This window comes from Salvelinus namaycush, chromosome 11 (genome assembly GCF_016432855.1).
Source record: "Salvelinus namaycush isolate Seneca chromosome 11, SaNama_1.0, whole genome shotgun sequence".
Taxonomy (NCBI): Eukaryota; Metazoa; Chordata; class Actinopteri; order Salmoniformes; family Salmonidae; genus Salvelinus; species Salvelinus namaycush.
In genome coordinates, this window is record NC_052317.1 from 39488250 (window position 1) to 39503886 (window position 15637).

A 15637-nucleotide genomic window follows, 5' to 3' on the forward strand; every position below is an offset into this window, starting at 1 on the left:
TCGCCCCCCCTGTTCTCTTTATGGTAGAAAAGAGGATGAGGAGGGAGGAGAAGAGGATGAGGAGGGTGGAGAAGAGGATGAGGAGGGAGGAGAAGAGGATGAGGAGGGAGGAGAAGATGATGATGAGGAGGAGAAGAGAATGAGGAGGAGGAGAAGAGGATGAGGAGGAGGAGGAGAAGGAAAAGAGGATGAGGAGAAGAGGAGGAGGAGGGAGGGAGGGAGAAGAGGAGGAGGAGGAGGAGAAGAGGATGAGGAGGGAGGAGAAGAGGATGAGGAGGGATGAGTAGGGAGGAGAAGAAGATGAGGAGGGTGGAGAAGAGGATGAGGAGGGAGGGAGAAAAGGATGAGGAGGGAGGGAGAAGAAGATGAGGAGGGTGGAGAAGAGGATGAGGAGGGTGGAGAAGAGGATGAGGAGGGAGGAGAAGAGGATGAGGAGGGAGGAGAAGAAGATGAGGAGGGTGGAGAAGAGGATGAGGAGGGTGGAGAAGAGGATGAGGAGGGTGGAGAAGAGAATGAGGAGGAGGAGAAGGAAAAGAGGATGAGGAGGGAGGAGAAGAAGATGAGGAGGGTGGAGAAGAGGATGAGGAGGGAGGAGAAGAGGATGAGGAGGGAGGAGAAGAGGATGAGGAGGGTGGAGAAGAGGATGAGGAGGGAGGAGAAGAGGATGAGGAGGGTGGAGAAGAGGATGAGGAGGGAGGGAGAACAGGATGGGAGGGAGGAGAAGAGGATGAGGAGGGTGGAGAAGAGGATGAGGGGAGGAGAACAGGATGAGGAGGGAGGAGAAGAGGATGAGGAGGGTGGAGAAGAGGATGAGGAGGGAGGAGAAGAGGATGAGGAGGGTGGAGAAGAGGATGAGGAGGGAGGGAGAACAGGATGAGGAGGGAGGAGAAGAGGATGAGGAGGGAGGAGAAGAGGATGAGGAGGGTGGAGAAGAGGATGGGGAGGGAGGAGAAGAGGGTGAGGAGGGAGGGAGGGAGGGAGGGAGGGAGGGAGGAGGGGGGAGGGAGGGGAGGGAGGGAGGGAGAGAGGGGAAGAGGATGAGGAGGGAGGAGAGTTAAAAGGTTCAAAGCAAGACAGAGGAGATTATTATTATAATTATTGGAGAGGACAAGAAGAACAAGGGAAAGTTTAGCCTTGACAGACAAGAGTCTGAGTTAGATTGGAGTGAGTGACATGGTGAGAGAGATAGTCAGTGACATGGTGAGAGAGATAGTCAGTGACATGGTGAGAGAGATAGTCAGTGACATGGGGAGAGAGGTAGTCAGTGACATGGTGAGAGAGATAGTCAGTGACATGGTGAGAGAGATAGTCAGTGACACGGTGAGAAAAATAGTCAGTGACATGGTGAGAGAGATGGTCAGTGACATGGTGAGAGAGATAGTCAGTGACATGGTGAGAGAGATAGTCAGTGAAGGGGTGAGAGAGATAGTCAGTGACATGGTGAGAGAGATAGTCAGTGAAGGGGTGAGAGAGATAATCAGTGACATGGTGAGAGACAGTCAGTGACATGGTGAGAGAGATAGTCAGTGACATGGTGAGACAGATAGTCAATGAAGGGGTGAGAGAGATAGTCAGTGACATGGTGAGAGATAATCAGTGACATGGTGAGAGAGATAGTCAGTGACATGGTGAGAGAGATAGTCAGTGAAGGGGTGAGAGAGATAATCAGTGACATGGTGAGAGACAGTCAGTGACATGGTGAGAGAGATAGTCAGTGACATGGTGAGAGAGATAGTCAATGAAGGGGTGAGAGGGATAGTCAGTGACATGGTGAGAGATAATCAGTGACATGGTGAGAGAGATAGTTAGTGACATGGTGAGAGAGATAGTCAGTGACATGGTGATAGAGGTAGTCAGTGACATGGTGAGAGAGATAGTCAGTGACATGGTGAGAGAGGTAGTCAGTGACATGGTGAGAGATAGTCAGTGAAGGGGTGAGAGAGATAGTCAGTGACATGGTGGGAGATAGTCAGTGACATGGTGAGAGAGAGTCAGTGACATGGTGAGAGAGATAGTCAGTGAAGGGTGAGAGAGATAGTCAGTGACAGGGTGAGAGATAGTCAGTGACATGGTGAGAGAAATAGTCAGTGACATGGTGAAAGAGATAGTCAGTGACATGGTGAGAGAGATAGTCAGTGACATGGTGAGAGAGATAGTCAGTGACACGGTGAGAGAGATAGTCAGTGACATGGTGATAGAGGTAGTCAGTGACATGGTGAGAGAGATAGTCAGTGACATGGTGAGAGAGATAGTCAGTGACATGGTGAGAGAGGTAGTCAGTGACATGGTGATAGAGATGGTCAGTGACATGGTGATAGAGAGAGTCAGTGACATGGTGAGAGCGATAGTCAGTGAAGGGGTGAGAGAGATAGTCAGTGACATGGTGAGAGAGGTAGTCAGTGACATGGTGAGAGAGATAGTCAGTGACATGGTGAGAGAGGTAGTCAGTGACATGGTGAGAGATATAGTCAGCGAAGGGGTGAGAGAGATAGTCAGTGACATGGTGAGAGAGATAGTCAGTGACATGGTGAGAGATAGTCAGTGACATGGTGAGAGAGAGTCAGTGACATGGTGAGAGAGATAGTCAGTGAAGGGTGAGAGAGATAGTCAGTGACAGGGTGAGAGATAGTCAGTGACATGGTGAGAGATAGTCAGTGACATGGTGATAGAGGTAGTCAGTGATGGGGTGAGAGAGATAGTCAGTGACATGGTGAGAGAGATAGTCAGTGACATGTTGAGAGAGAGTCAGTGATGGGGTGAGAGAGATAATCAGTGAGACAGAGGGTGAGAAGGGGGAGACAGAGTGGGAGAGGGGGGACACCGAGGGTGAGAAGGGGGAGACAGAGTGGGAGAGGAGGGAGACAGAGGGTGAGATGGGGGAGACCGAGGGTGAAAAGGGTGAGACCGAAGGTGAGAAGGGGAGACAGAGTGGAAGAGGGGGGAGACCAAGGGTGAGACAGGGTGAGAAGGGAGAGACAGAGTGGGAGAAGAGGGAGACAGAAGGTGAGAGGAGAGGAGACAGGAGGACGAGAGGAGAGGAGACAGTGAGAAGGGGGAGACCGAGGGTGAGAAGGGGGAGGCATAGGGTGAGAAGGGGGAGACAGAGGGGGAGAGGGGGAGACAGGAGGATGAGAGGAGAGGAGACAGGAGGACGAGAGGAGAGGAGACGACATACGGTGAGAAGGGGGAGACCGAGGGTGAGAAGGGGGAGACAGAGTGGGAGAGGGGGGAGACAGAGTAGGAGAGGGGGAGACAGAAGATGAGAGGAGAGGAGACAGAGGGGGAGAGACGGGAGACAGAGTAGGAGAGAGGGGAGACAGAGAGTGAGACAGGGGAGACGGGGGGAGAGGGGAGAAGGGGGGAGAGGGGAGACAGAGGGGGAGAGAGGGAAGACAGACGGTGAGAGGAGAGAAGACAGAGTGGGAGAGATGGGAGACAGAGGGGGAGAGAGGGAAGATAGACGGTGAGAGGAGAGGAGTGTGTGTGTGTGTGTGTGTGTGTGGTGTGTGTGTGTTGTGTGTGTGTGTGTGTGTGGTGTGTGGTGTGTGTGTGTATTGTGTGTGTGTGTGTGTGTGGTGTGTGTGTATGTATGTGTGGTGTGTGTGTGTGTGTGTGTGTGTGTGTGTGTGTGTGTGTGTGTGTGTGTGTGTGTGTGTGTGTGTGTGTGTATGTGTGTGTGTGTATTTCTTACTTCGGGTTTCCATTGCCTATGCATTGTATAATGAACTTCTCTCCCTCTCTGGGCAGATCATTCTGAGGCTGGATAGTGACGTCTGGGGTGACTAGAGAAAAGACCCAACATACAGTAACATTACATACACTCACACTGCTACACACACACTGCTTCACACAGGTATGAGCAAATTAACATAATAGCCTAACTCAGCTTCTGCCTCTGCATTGCTTGCTCTCCGGGGTTTTAGGCTGCGTATCGACTGCAGATGTAAAAAGTTCATTCTATAATGAATGTGATTGATTGACCTGACAGCGTGGTAAACATACGAGTCCCCTGCAGGTGGCAGTATACACATGACCAGCCGTAGCAGCAGTACTGAGAGGTAGAAGCATAACTGCATAAGGAGAGTCACATTTCTTAGAAGCTTGGATCTCCTTGGATCCTGGTCCAACAGTTCCTCTCCTCGCCTCGCTTTCCTCTGTCCTTTTCAAAAGGAGGCGATGAGAGGATGGGATGAAAGGACGCAAGGTATCCATGAAATTAGTGAAAGGGCCATAGCCTGGGCTACCGTACAGTATGGTGATGATATACATGAGGTTGCAGTGGCAGGGCTTGGCCAGTGGGGGCAGCACTTACACAGGACTCTGATGGGCTGTTCGGTCCACTTCTCACCCGGGGTCAAAGAAGGGTGGTCAACAGCACAGGCGATCAGGGTGTTGTCGTCGCTACGACCCACCGTTAGAGTCAGCTCACTGATCACTGTGTAGGTGGCATCGTCTGGATTAGTCTCCACCACGTCAGGACGACCTGGACGTACATACACAGAGACGCACACACACAGTGACGCACACACACATACACACAAATTGTCACCATAGGTACTCCTTTTAACTGTCATTGTATAAAATGATTATATAATACTACCACTGTATGATATAATACTACCACTGTATGATATAATACTACCACTGTATGATATAATACTACCACTGTATGATATAATACTACCACTGTATGATATAATACTACCACTGTATGATATAATACTACCACTGTATGATATAATACTACCACTGTATGATATAACACTACTACTGTATGATATAATACTACCACTGTATGATATAATACTACCACTGTATGATATAATACTACCACTGTATGATATAATACTACCACTGTATGATATAACACTACCACTGTATGATATAATACTACCACTGTATGATATAATACTACCACTGTATGATATAATACTACCACTGTATGATATAAATACCATGAGGGATATAATACTACCACTGAGTGATATATACTACCACTGTATGATAAATACTACCACTGAGTGATATAATACTACCATGTATGATACTAATAACTACCACTGTATGATATAATACTACCACTGTATGATATAATACTACTACTGTATGATATAACACTACCACTGTATGATATAATACTACCACTGTGTGATATAATACTACCACTGTATGATATAATACTACCACTGTATGATAAAATACTACCACTGAGTGATATAACACTACCACTGTATGATATAACACTACTACTGTATGATATAATACTACCACTGTATGATATAATACTACCACTGTATGATATAATACTACCACTGTGATATAATACTACCACTGAGTGATATAATACTACCACTGAGTGATATAATACTACCACTGTGTGATATAATACTACCACTGTATGATATAATACTACCACTGTATGATATAATACTACTATACCACTTTCTACATGTATGAATAATACTACCATATAGATATAACATACACTGTTGATATAACTACCACGGTAATATATAATACTACCACTGTATGATATAATACTACCACTGTATGATATAACACTACCACTGTATGATATAACACTACCACTGTATGATATAATACTACCACTGTATGATATAATATATCACCACTATATGATATAACACTACCACTGTATGCAATATAATACTACCACGGTATGATATAATACTACCACTGTATGTATAATACTACCACGGTATGATATAATACTACCACTGTATGATATAATACTACCACTGTATGATATAATACTACCGCTGTATGATATAATACTACCACGGTATGATATAATACTACCACGGTATGATATAATACTACCACGGTATGATATAATACTACCACTGTATGATATAATACTACCACTGTATGATATAATACTACCACTGTATGATATAACACTACCACTGTTGATATATATAACTATATCTATCTAGTGATATAATATTACTACTGTGTGATATAATACTACCACTATATGATCTAATACTACCACTGTATGATATAATACTACCACTGTATGATATAATACTACCACTGTATGATATAATACTACCACTCTATGGTATAATACTACCACTCAATGGTATAATACTACCACTGTATGATATAATACTACCACTGTGTGATATAATACTACCACTATATGATATAATACTACCACTGTGTGATATAATACTACCACTATATGATATAATACTACCGCTGTATGATATAATACTACCACTCTATGGTATAATACTACCACTCTATGGTATAATACTACCACTGTATGATATAATACTACCACTCTATGGTATAATACTACCACTCTATGGTATAATACTACCACTGTATGATATAATACTACCACTGTATGATATAATACTACCACTATATAATATAATACTACCACTATATAATATAATACTACCACTATATAATATAATACTACCACTATATAATATAATACCATCACTGTCTGAAAAGCTGCTTGTCACATTAGTTTATATTCAAGATACAGAAATACCACTGACTGACTGAGTAATATTTCAGTAAAATGACATGGATGATATTTCTCCTTCTCCTTCTCTCTGTCTCTATCTCTTTTCCTCATTCATGCACCCACGCACCAGTGCGCGCACACACGCACACACAAACACACACACTCAGGGGCTGGCTACAGTTCAAATCTGGGGATCCACCATAATGATACCATAAATGTTGATTATGTCAGCGTTCCAAATGACACCCTATTCTCTATATAGTGCACTACTTTTGACTAGAGTCCATAGGGCTTTGGTCAAAAGTTGTGCACTAAACAGGGAATAGGGATCCATTTGGGATGCAGACTACATCCAATTGAATCCAGACATATTAATCCATCCAGCTGATCAATAGCCCTTACCCTTACATAGAGAACAAGAGCATTCCTATTTAAAGCCTCTTCACAGCTCTTAGCCCCTCCATTCATTCAATTAAACCCTCTTCAGCTTCAGTCCTCTTTCCTGAATCTCCCAACCATCATCCTTCTTTTTTGCTTTATCCTTCCTACTGACCCTTCCCTCATAGCCTGTATTGTCTCTCTTATTGCGTTCCAAATGTCACCCTATTGCCGATGTAGTTCACTACTTCTGACCAGAGCCCTGTGGAGTGAACTGCTTCTGGAGATGCACTGGTCTAATGTGCTGGTTAAATGTAGTGCACCCTTCATATTCCCTCTCCTGTCTCTCTCCTAATAAGGCCCCTCCCTCTCCTGTCTCTCTCCTAATAAGGCCCCTCTCCTGTCTCTCTCCTAATACGGCCCCTCCCTCTCCTGTCTCTCTCCTAATACGGCCCCTCTCCTGTCTCTCTCCTATTACGGCCCCTCCCTCTCCTGTCTCTCTCCTAATACGGCCCCTCCCTCTCCTGTCTCTCTCCTAATAAGGCCCCTCCCTCTCCTGTCTCTCTCCTAATACGACCCCTCCCTCTCCTGTCTCTCTACTAATAAGGCCCCTCCCTCTCCTGTCTCTCTCCTAATAAGGCCCCTCTCCTGTCTCTCTCCTAATACGGCCCCTCCCTCTCCTGTCTCTCTCCTAATAAGGCCCCTCCCTCTCCTGTCTCTCTCCTAATACGGCCTCTCCCTCTCCTGTCTCTCTCCTAATACGGCCTCTCCCTCTCCTGTCTCTCTCCTAATACGAACCCTCCCTCTCCTGTCTCTCTCCTAATATGGCCCCTCCCTCTCCTGTCTCTCTCCTAATACGGCCCCTCCCCTAATGTCTCTCTCCTAATACGACCCCTCTCCTGTCTCTCTCCTAATAAGGCCCCTCCCTCTGCGTCTCTCTCCTAATACGGCCCCTCCCTCTCCTGTCTCTCTCCTAATACGGCCCCTCCCTCTCCTGTCTCTCTCCTAATACGGCCCCTCCCTCTCCTGTCTCTCTCCTAATAAGGCCCCTGCCTCTGCCGTCTCGCTCCTATAGCGCCCTCCCTCTCCTGTCTCTCTCCTAATACGGCCCCTCCCCCTAATGTCTCTCTCCTAATACGGCCCCTCCCTCTCCTGTCTCTCTCCTAATACGACCTCTCCCTCACCTGTCTCTCTCCTATTACGGCCCCTCCCTCTCCTGTCTCTCTCCTATTACGGCCTCTCCCTCTCCTGTCTCTCTCCTATTACGGCCCCTCCCTCTCCTGTCTCTCTCCTATTACGGCCTCTCCCTCTCCTGTCTCTCTCCTAATACGGCCCCTCCCTCTCCTGTCTCTCTCCTAATACGGCCCCTCCCTCTCCGTCTCTCTCCTAATACGACCCCTCTCCTGTCTCTCCCTAATACGGCCCCTCCCTCTCCTGTCTCTCTCCTAATACGGCCCCTCCCTCACCTGTCTCTCTCCTAATACGGCCCTCCCTCTCCTGTCTCTCTCCTAATAAGGCCCTACCCTCTCCTGTCTCTTCTCCTATACGGCCCTCCCTCTCCTGTCTCTCTCCTAATACGACCCCTCCCTCTACTGTCTCTCTCCTAATACGACAACTCCCTCTCCTGTCTCTCTCCTAATACGACAACTCCCTCTCCTGTCTCTCTCCTAATACGACCCCTCCCTCTCCTGTCTCTCTCCTAATACGGCCCCTCCCTCTCCTGTTCTTCTCCTAATACGGCCTCCCCTCTCCTGTCTCTCTCCTAATACGACCCTCCCTCTCCTGTCTCTCTCTAATACGGCCCCTCCCTCTCCGTTCTTTCCTAATACGGCCCCTCCCTCTCCTGTCTCTCTCCTAATACGACCCCTCTCCTGTCTCTCTCCTAATACGGCCCCTCCCTCTCCTGTCTCTCTCCTAATACGACCCCTCCCTCTCCTGTCTCTCTCCTAATACGGCCCCTCCTCTCTCCTGTCTCTTCCTAATACGGCCCCTCCCTCACCTGTCTCTTCCTAATACGACCCTCCTCACCTGTCTCTTCCTAATACGGCCCTCCCTCTCCTGTCTCTCTCCTAATACGACCCCCCTCACCTGTCTCTCTCCTAATACGACCCCTCCCTCACCTGTCTCTCTCCTAATACGACCCCTCCCTCTCCTGTCTCTCTCCTAATACGGCCCCTCCCTCTCCTGTCTCTCTCCTAATACGGCCCCTCCCTCTCCTGTCTCTCTCCTAATACGACCCCTCCCTCTCCTGTCTCTCTCCTAATACGGCCCCTCCCTCTCCTGTCTCTCTCCTAATACGGCCCCTCCCTCTCCTGTCTCTCTCCTAATACGGCCCCTCCTCACCTGTCTCTCTCCTAATACGGCCCCTCCCTCACCTGTCTCTCTCCTAATACGACCCTCCCTACCTGTCTCTCTCCTATTACGGCCCCTCCCTCTCTGTCTCTCTCCTAATAGGCCCCTCCTCTCCTGTCTCTCTCCTATTACGGCCCCCTCTCTCTGTCTCTCTCCAATACGGCCCTCTCTCACCTGTCTCTCTCCTATTACGGCCCCTCCCTCTCTTGTCTCTCTCCTAATACGGCCTCTCCCTCTCCTGTCTCTCTCCTAATTACGGCTCCTCCCTCTCCTGTCTCTCTCATTACGGCCTCTCCCTCTCCTGTCTCTCCTTACTCCTAATACGGCCTCTCCCTCTCCCTGTCTATCTCCTATTAACGGCCCTCCCTCTCTTCTCTCCCTAATACGGCCTCTCCCTCTCTGTCTTCTTCCATACGGCCGCCCTCTAGTCTCTCTATTACGGCTCCTCCTCCTTTCTCTATCCGGCCTCCCTCTTGTCTCTCTCCTATACGCCCTCCTTCCTGTCTCTCTCCTATTACGGCCTCTCCTCTATGTTCTCCTATTACGGCCCCTCCCTTCCTGTCTCTCTCCTATTACGCTACTCCCTCACTGTCTCTTTATTAGGCTCTTCTACTGTACCTATACTATTAAGGCCCCTCCCTCTACTGTCTCTTCATATTACGGACTCTTCAAGTTTCTCCTATTACGCCGCAATAAATGACAGGCTCTCTCTTTGCTTGAGATCATGGGATTTTCAAAAGAAATCAGCCAAGACCTCAGAAATAAAATGTAGACCTCAGAAGGACACTGCAGGGCAAATCGTTTTGTAATTTGAAGTGGTACAGATATTCCCTGACCGGGAATCGAACCCGGGCCGCGGCGGTGAGAGCGCCGAATCCTAACCACTAGACAACCAGGGAAGGATACTGCAATTCAAATTGTTTCACAATTTGAAATGGTACATACAGTTGAAGTCTGAAGTTTACATACACTTAGGTTGGAGTCATTAAAACTCGTTTGTCAACCATTCCACACATTTCTTGTTAACAAACTATAGTTTTGGCAAGTCGGTTAGGACATCTACTTTGTGCATGACACAAGTAATTTTTCCAAAATTTGTTTACAGACAGATTATTTCACTTATAATTCAGTGTATCACAAATCCAGTGGGTCAGAAGTTTACAAACACTAGGTTGGCTGTGCCTTTAAACAACTTGGACAATGACCAAAAATGATGTCCTGGCTTTAGAATCTTCTGATAGGCTAATTGACATAATTTGAGTCAATTGGAGGTGTACCTGTAGATGTATTTCATGGCCTGCCTTCAAACTCAGTGCCTCTTTGCTTGAGATCATGGGATTTTCAAAAGAAATCAGCCAAGACCTCAGAAATAAAATGTAGACTTCGGAAGGACACTGCAGGGCAAATCGTTTTGTAATTTGAAGTGGTACAGATATTCCCTGACCGGGAATCGAACCCGGGCCGCGGCGGTGAGAGCGCCGAATCCTAACCACTAGACAACCAGGGAAGGATACTGCAATTCAAATTGTTTCACAATTTGAAATGGTACATACAGTTGAAGTCTGAAGTTTACATACACTTAGGTTGGAGTCATTAAAACTCGTTTGTCAACCATTCCACACATTTCTTGTTAACAAACTATAGTTTTGGCAAGTCGGTTAGGACATCTACTTTGTGCATGACACAAGTAATTTTTCCAAAATTTGTTTACAGACAGATTATTTCACTTATAATTCAGTGTATCACAAATCCAGTGGGTCAGAAGTTTACAAACACTAGGTTGGCTGTGCCTTTAAACAACTTGGACAATGACCAAAAATGATGTCCTGGCTTTAGAATCTTCTGATAGGCTAATTGACATAATTTGAGTCAATTGGAGGTGTACCTGTAGATGTATTTCATGGCCTGCCTTCAAACTCAGTGCCTCTTTGCTTGAGATCATGGGATTTTCAAAAGAAATCAGCCAAGACCTCAGAAATAAAATGTAGACCTCAGAAGGACACTGCAGGGCAAATCGTTTTGTAATTTGAAGTGGTACAGATATTCCCTGACCGGGAATCGAACCCGGGCCGCGGCGGTGAGAGCGCCGAATCCTAACCACTAGACAACCAGGGAAGGATACTGCAATTCAAATTGTTTCACAATTTGAAATGGTACATACAGTTGAAGTCTGAAGTTTACATACACTTAGGTTGGAGTCATTAAAACTCGTTTGTCAACCATTCCACACATTTCTTGTTAACAAACTATAGTTTTGGCAAGTCGGTTAGGACATCTACTTTGTGCATGACACAAGTAATTTTTCCAAAATTTGTTTACAGACAGATTATTTCACTTATAATTCAGTGTATCACAAATCCAGTGGGTCAGAAGTTTACAAACACTAGGTTGGCTGTGCCTTTAAACAACTTGGACAATGACCAAAAATGATGTCCTGGCTTTAGAATCTTCTGATAGGCTAATTGACATAATTTGAGTCAATTGGAGGTGTACCTGTAGATGTATTTCATGGCCTGCCTTCAAACTCAGTGCCTCTTTGCTTGAGATCATGGGATTTTCAAAAGAAATCAGCCAAGACCTCAGAAATAAAATGTAGACCTCAGAAGGACACTGCAGGGCAAATCGTTTTGTAATTTGAAGTGGTACAGATATTCCCTGACCGGGAATCGAACCCGGGCCGCGGCGGTGAGAGCGCCGAATCCTAACCACTAGACAACCAGGGAAGGATACTGCAATTCAAATTGTTTCACAATTTGAAATGGTACATACAGTTGAAGTCTGAAGTTTACATACACTTAGGTTGGAGTCATTAAAACTCGTTTGTCAACCATTCCACACATTTCTTGTTAACAAACTATAGTTTTGGCAAGTCGGTTAGGACATCTACTTTGTGCATGACACAAGTAATTTTTCCAAAATTTGTTTACAGACAGATTATTTCACTTATAATTCAGTGTATCACAAATCCAGTGGGTCAGAAGTTTACAAACACTAGGTTGGCTGTGCCTTTAAACAACTTGGACAATGACCAAAAATGATGTCCTGGCTTTAGAATCTTCTGATAGGCTAATTGACATAATTTGAGTCAATTGGAGGTGTACCTGTAGATGTATTTCATGGCCTGCCTTCAAACTCAGTGCCTCTTTGCTTGAGATCATGGGATTTTCAAAAGAAATCAGCCAAGACCTCAGAAATAAAATGTAGACTTCGGAAGGACACTGCAGGGCAAATCGTTTTGTAATTTGAAGTGGTACAGATATTCCCTGACCGGGAATCGAACCCGGGCCGCGGCGGTGAGAGCGCCGAATCCTAACCACTAGACAACCAGGGAAGGATACTGCAATTCAAATTGTTTCACAATTTGAAATGGTACATACAGTTGAAGTCTGAAGTTTACATACACTTAGGTTGGAGTCATTAAAACTCGTTTGTCAACCATTCCACACATTTCTTGTTAACAAACTATAGTTTTGGCAAGTCGGTTAGGACATCTACTTTGTGCATGACACAAGTAATTTTTCCAAAATTTGTTTACAGACAGATTATTTCACTTATAATTCAGTGTATCACAAATCCAGTGGGTCAGAAGTTTACAAACACTAGGTTGGCTGTGCCTTTAAACAACTTGGACAATGACCAAAAATGATGTCCTGGCTTTAGAATCTTCTGATAGGCTAATTGACATAATTTGAGTCAATTGGAGGTGTACCTGTAGATGTATTTCATGGCCTGCCTTCAAACTCAGTGCCTCTTTGCTTGAGATCATGGGATTTTCAAAAGAAATCAGCCAAGACCTCAGAAATAAAATGTAGACCTCAGGAAGGACACTGCAGGGCAAATCGTTTTGTAATTTGAAGTGGTACAGATATTCCCTGACCGGGAATCGAACCCGGGCCGCGGCGGTGAGAGCGCCGAATCCTAACCACTAGACAACCAGGGAAGGATACTGCAATTCAAATTGTTTCACAATTTGAAATGGTACATACAGTTGAAGTCTGAAGTTTACATACACTTAGGTTGGAGTCATTAAAACTCGTTTGTCAACCATTCCACACATTTCTTGTTAACAAACTATAGTTTTGGCAAGTCGGTTAGGACATCTACTTTGTGCATGACACAAGTAATTTTTCCAAAATTTGTTTACAGACAGATTATTTCACTTATAATTCAGTGTATCACAAATCCAGTGGGTCAGAAGTTTACAAACACTAGGTTGGCTGTGCCTTTAAACAACTTGGACAATGACCAAAAATGATGTCCTGGCTTTAGAATCTTCTGATAGGCTAATTGACATAATTTGAGTCAATTGGAGGTGTACCTGTAGATGTATTTCATGGCCTGCCTTCAAACTCAGTGCCTCTTTGCTTGAGATCATGGGATTTTCAAAAGAAATCAGCCAAGACCTCAGAAATAAAATGTAGACTTCGGAAGGACACTGCAGGGCAAATCGTTTTGTAATTTGAAGTGGTACAGATATTCCCTGACCGGGAATCGAACCCGGGCCGCGGCGGTGAGAGCGCCGAATCCTAACCACTAGACAACCAGGGAAGGATACTGCAATTCAAATTGTTTCACAATTTGAAATGGTACATACAGTTGAAGTCTGAAGTTTACATACACTTAGGTTGGAGTCATTAAAACTCGTTTGTCAACCATTCCACACATTTCTTGTTAACAAACTATAGTTTTGGCAAGTCGGTTAGGACATCTACTTTGTGCATGACACAAGTAATTTTTCCAAAATTTGTTTACAGACAGATTATTTCACTTATAATTCAGTGTATCACAAATCCAGTGGGTCAGAAGTTTACAAACACTAGGTTGGCTGTGCCTTTAAACAACTTGGACAATGACCAAAAATGATGTCCTGGCTTTAGAATCTTCTGATAGGCTAATTGACATAATTTGAGTCAATTGGAGGTGTACCTGTAGATGTATTTCATGGCCTGCCTTCAAACTCAGTGCCTCTTTGCTTGAGATCATGGGATTTTCAAAAGAAATCAGCCAAGACCTCAGAAATAAAATGTAGACTTCGGAAGGACACTGCAGGGCAAATCGTTTTGTAATTTGAAGTGGTACAGATATTCCCTGACCGGGAATCGAACCCGGGCCGCGGCGGTGAGAGCGCCGAATCCTAACCACTAGACAACCAGGGAAGGATACTGCAATTCAAATTGTTTCACAATTTGAAATGGTACATACAGTTGAAGTCTGAAGTTTACATACACTTAGGTTGGAGTCATTAAAACTCGTTTGTCAACCATTCCACACATTTCTTGTTAAAAAACTATAGTTTTGGCAAGTCGGTTAGGACATCTACTTTGTGCATGACACAAGTAATTTTTCCAAAATTTGTTTACAGACAGATTATTTCACTTATAATTCATGGTATCACAAATCCAGTGGGTCAGAAGTTTACAAACACTAGGTTGGCTGTGCCTTTAAACAACTTGGACAATGACCAAAAATGATGTCCTGGCTTTAGAATCTTCTGATAGGCTAATTGACATAATTTGAGTCAAATGGAGGTGTACCTGTAGATGTATTTCATGGCCTGCCTTCAAACTCAGTGCCTCTTTGCTTGAGATCATGGGATTTTCAAAAGAAATCAGCCAAGACCTCAGACTCAAATTATGTCAATTAGCCTATCAGAAGCTTCTAAAGCCATGACATCATTTTCGGGATATTTCCAAGCTGTTTAAAGGCACAGCCAACTTAGTGTATGTAAACTTCTGACCCACTGGATTTGTTATACAGTGAATTAGAATTGATATAATCTGTCTGTAAACAATTTTGGGAAAAATGACTTCAGGGAACTTGGTGTTCTGAATTGTTCTTTACTATTTTCTGAGTTAACTTGGATTCTTTCTTAATTAGGAAACTGGAAATGCACGTTTTATTCTCTATAGGGGAATGTGCGAACAACAGGCAAATGTATATCTTATAGGCGCATTTATGAGGTAGGAAAAGGGTCCTCCTCAAGTCGGATTTCAGCATTTAGTGTTCTACGGTCCTCTGCTATACCAACTGAGCTATTGAATGTGGTGAATTGTGGATAAACTTGAAGTGTTTTGAATTCTTCTGTATGATTGGATTCGTACACCTAGACTATTCTTTAAGGAAACGTAAAATGCACATTTTATTCCCTATAGGGGGGTGTGCGAACAACAGGTAAAAATAGTGTTTGGGGCGCATTGATGAGGCAGAAAAATGGCCCTCCTTCGAGCCGGATTTGAACCTGCGACCTAAGGATTTCAGCATTTAGCATTCTACAGTCCTCCGCTCTACCAACTGAGCTATCGAAGCGACATGGAAAAACCATTGGAGCAAAAGGTACATGTTTGAACCTTAGCATTGAGTTGAATCTTTTCTACCAGATGTTGATCAACGTTGACCATTCAG

The 15637-nt window shown here is 44.9% G+C and overlaps 1 protein-coding gene and 9 non-coding genes across 10 annotated transcripts in view; all 10 read right to left on the reverse strand.

Annotated features, from left to right (window-relative positions):
* The window catches only part of LOC120055413 (cell adhesion molecule 3-like), a 67083-nt gene that overhangs the window by 21423 nt on the left and 30023 nt on the right, over positions 1-15637 (reverse strand). The window contains exons 2-3 of the mRNA XM_039003276.1: positions 4313-4483; positions 3692-3782 (exon numbers count right to left, since the gene is read on the reverse strand). Of these exons, the coding sequence (XP_038859204.1) occupies positions 3692-3782; positions 4313-4483 (262 nt within the window). The remainder of the gene's footprint in view (positions 1-3691; positions 3783-4312; positions 4484-15637) is intronic.
* trnae-cuc lies at positions 10063-10134 on the reverse strand. The gene has a single exon. It is a non-coding gene; the product is annotated as a tRNA-Glu (tRNA).
* Positions 10671-10742, reverse strand: trnae-cuc. The gene has a single exon. It is a non-coding gene; the product is annotated as a tRNA-Glu (tRNA).
* Positions 11279-11350, reverse strand: trnae-cuc. Its single transcript has one exon. It is a non-coding gene; the product is annotated as a tRNA-Glu (tRNA).
* Positions 11887-11958, reverse strand: trnae-cuc. The gene has a single exon. It is a non-coding gene; the product is annotated as a tRNA-Glu (tRNA).
* Positions 12495-12566, reverse strand: trnae-cuc. The gene has a single exon. It is a non-coding gene; the product is annotated as a tRNA-Glu (tRNA).
* Positions 13104-13175, reverse strand: trnae-cuc. Its single transcript has one exon. It is a non-coding gene; the product is annotated as a tRNA-Glu (tRNA).
* trnae-cuc lies at positions 13712-13783 on the reverse strand. The gene has a single exon. It is a non-coding gene; the product is annotated as a tRNA-Glu (tRNA).
* On the reverse strand, positions 14320-14391 carry trnae-cuc. The gene has a single exon. It is a non-coding gene; the product is annotated as a tRNA-Glu (tRNA).
* On the reverse strand, positions 15453-15541 carry trnay-gua. Its single transcript is given in 2 exon segments — positions 15453-15488; positions 15505-15541. It is a non-coding gene; the product is annotated as a tRNA-Tyr (tRNA).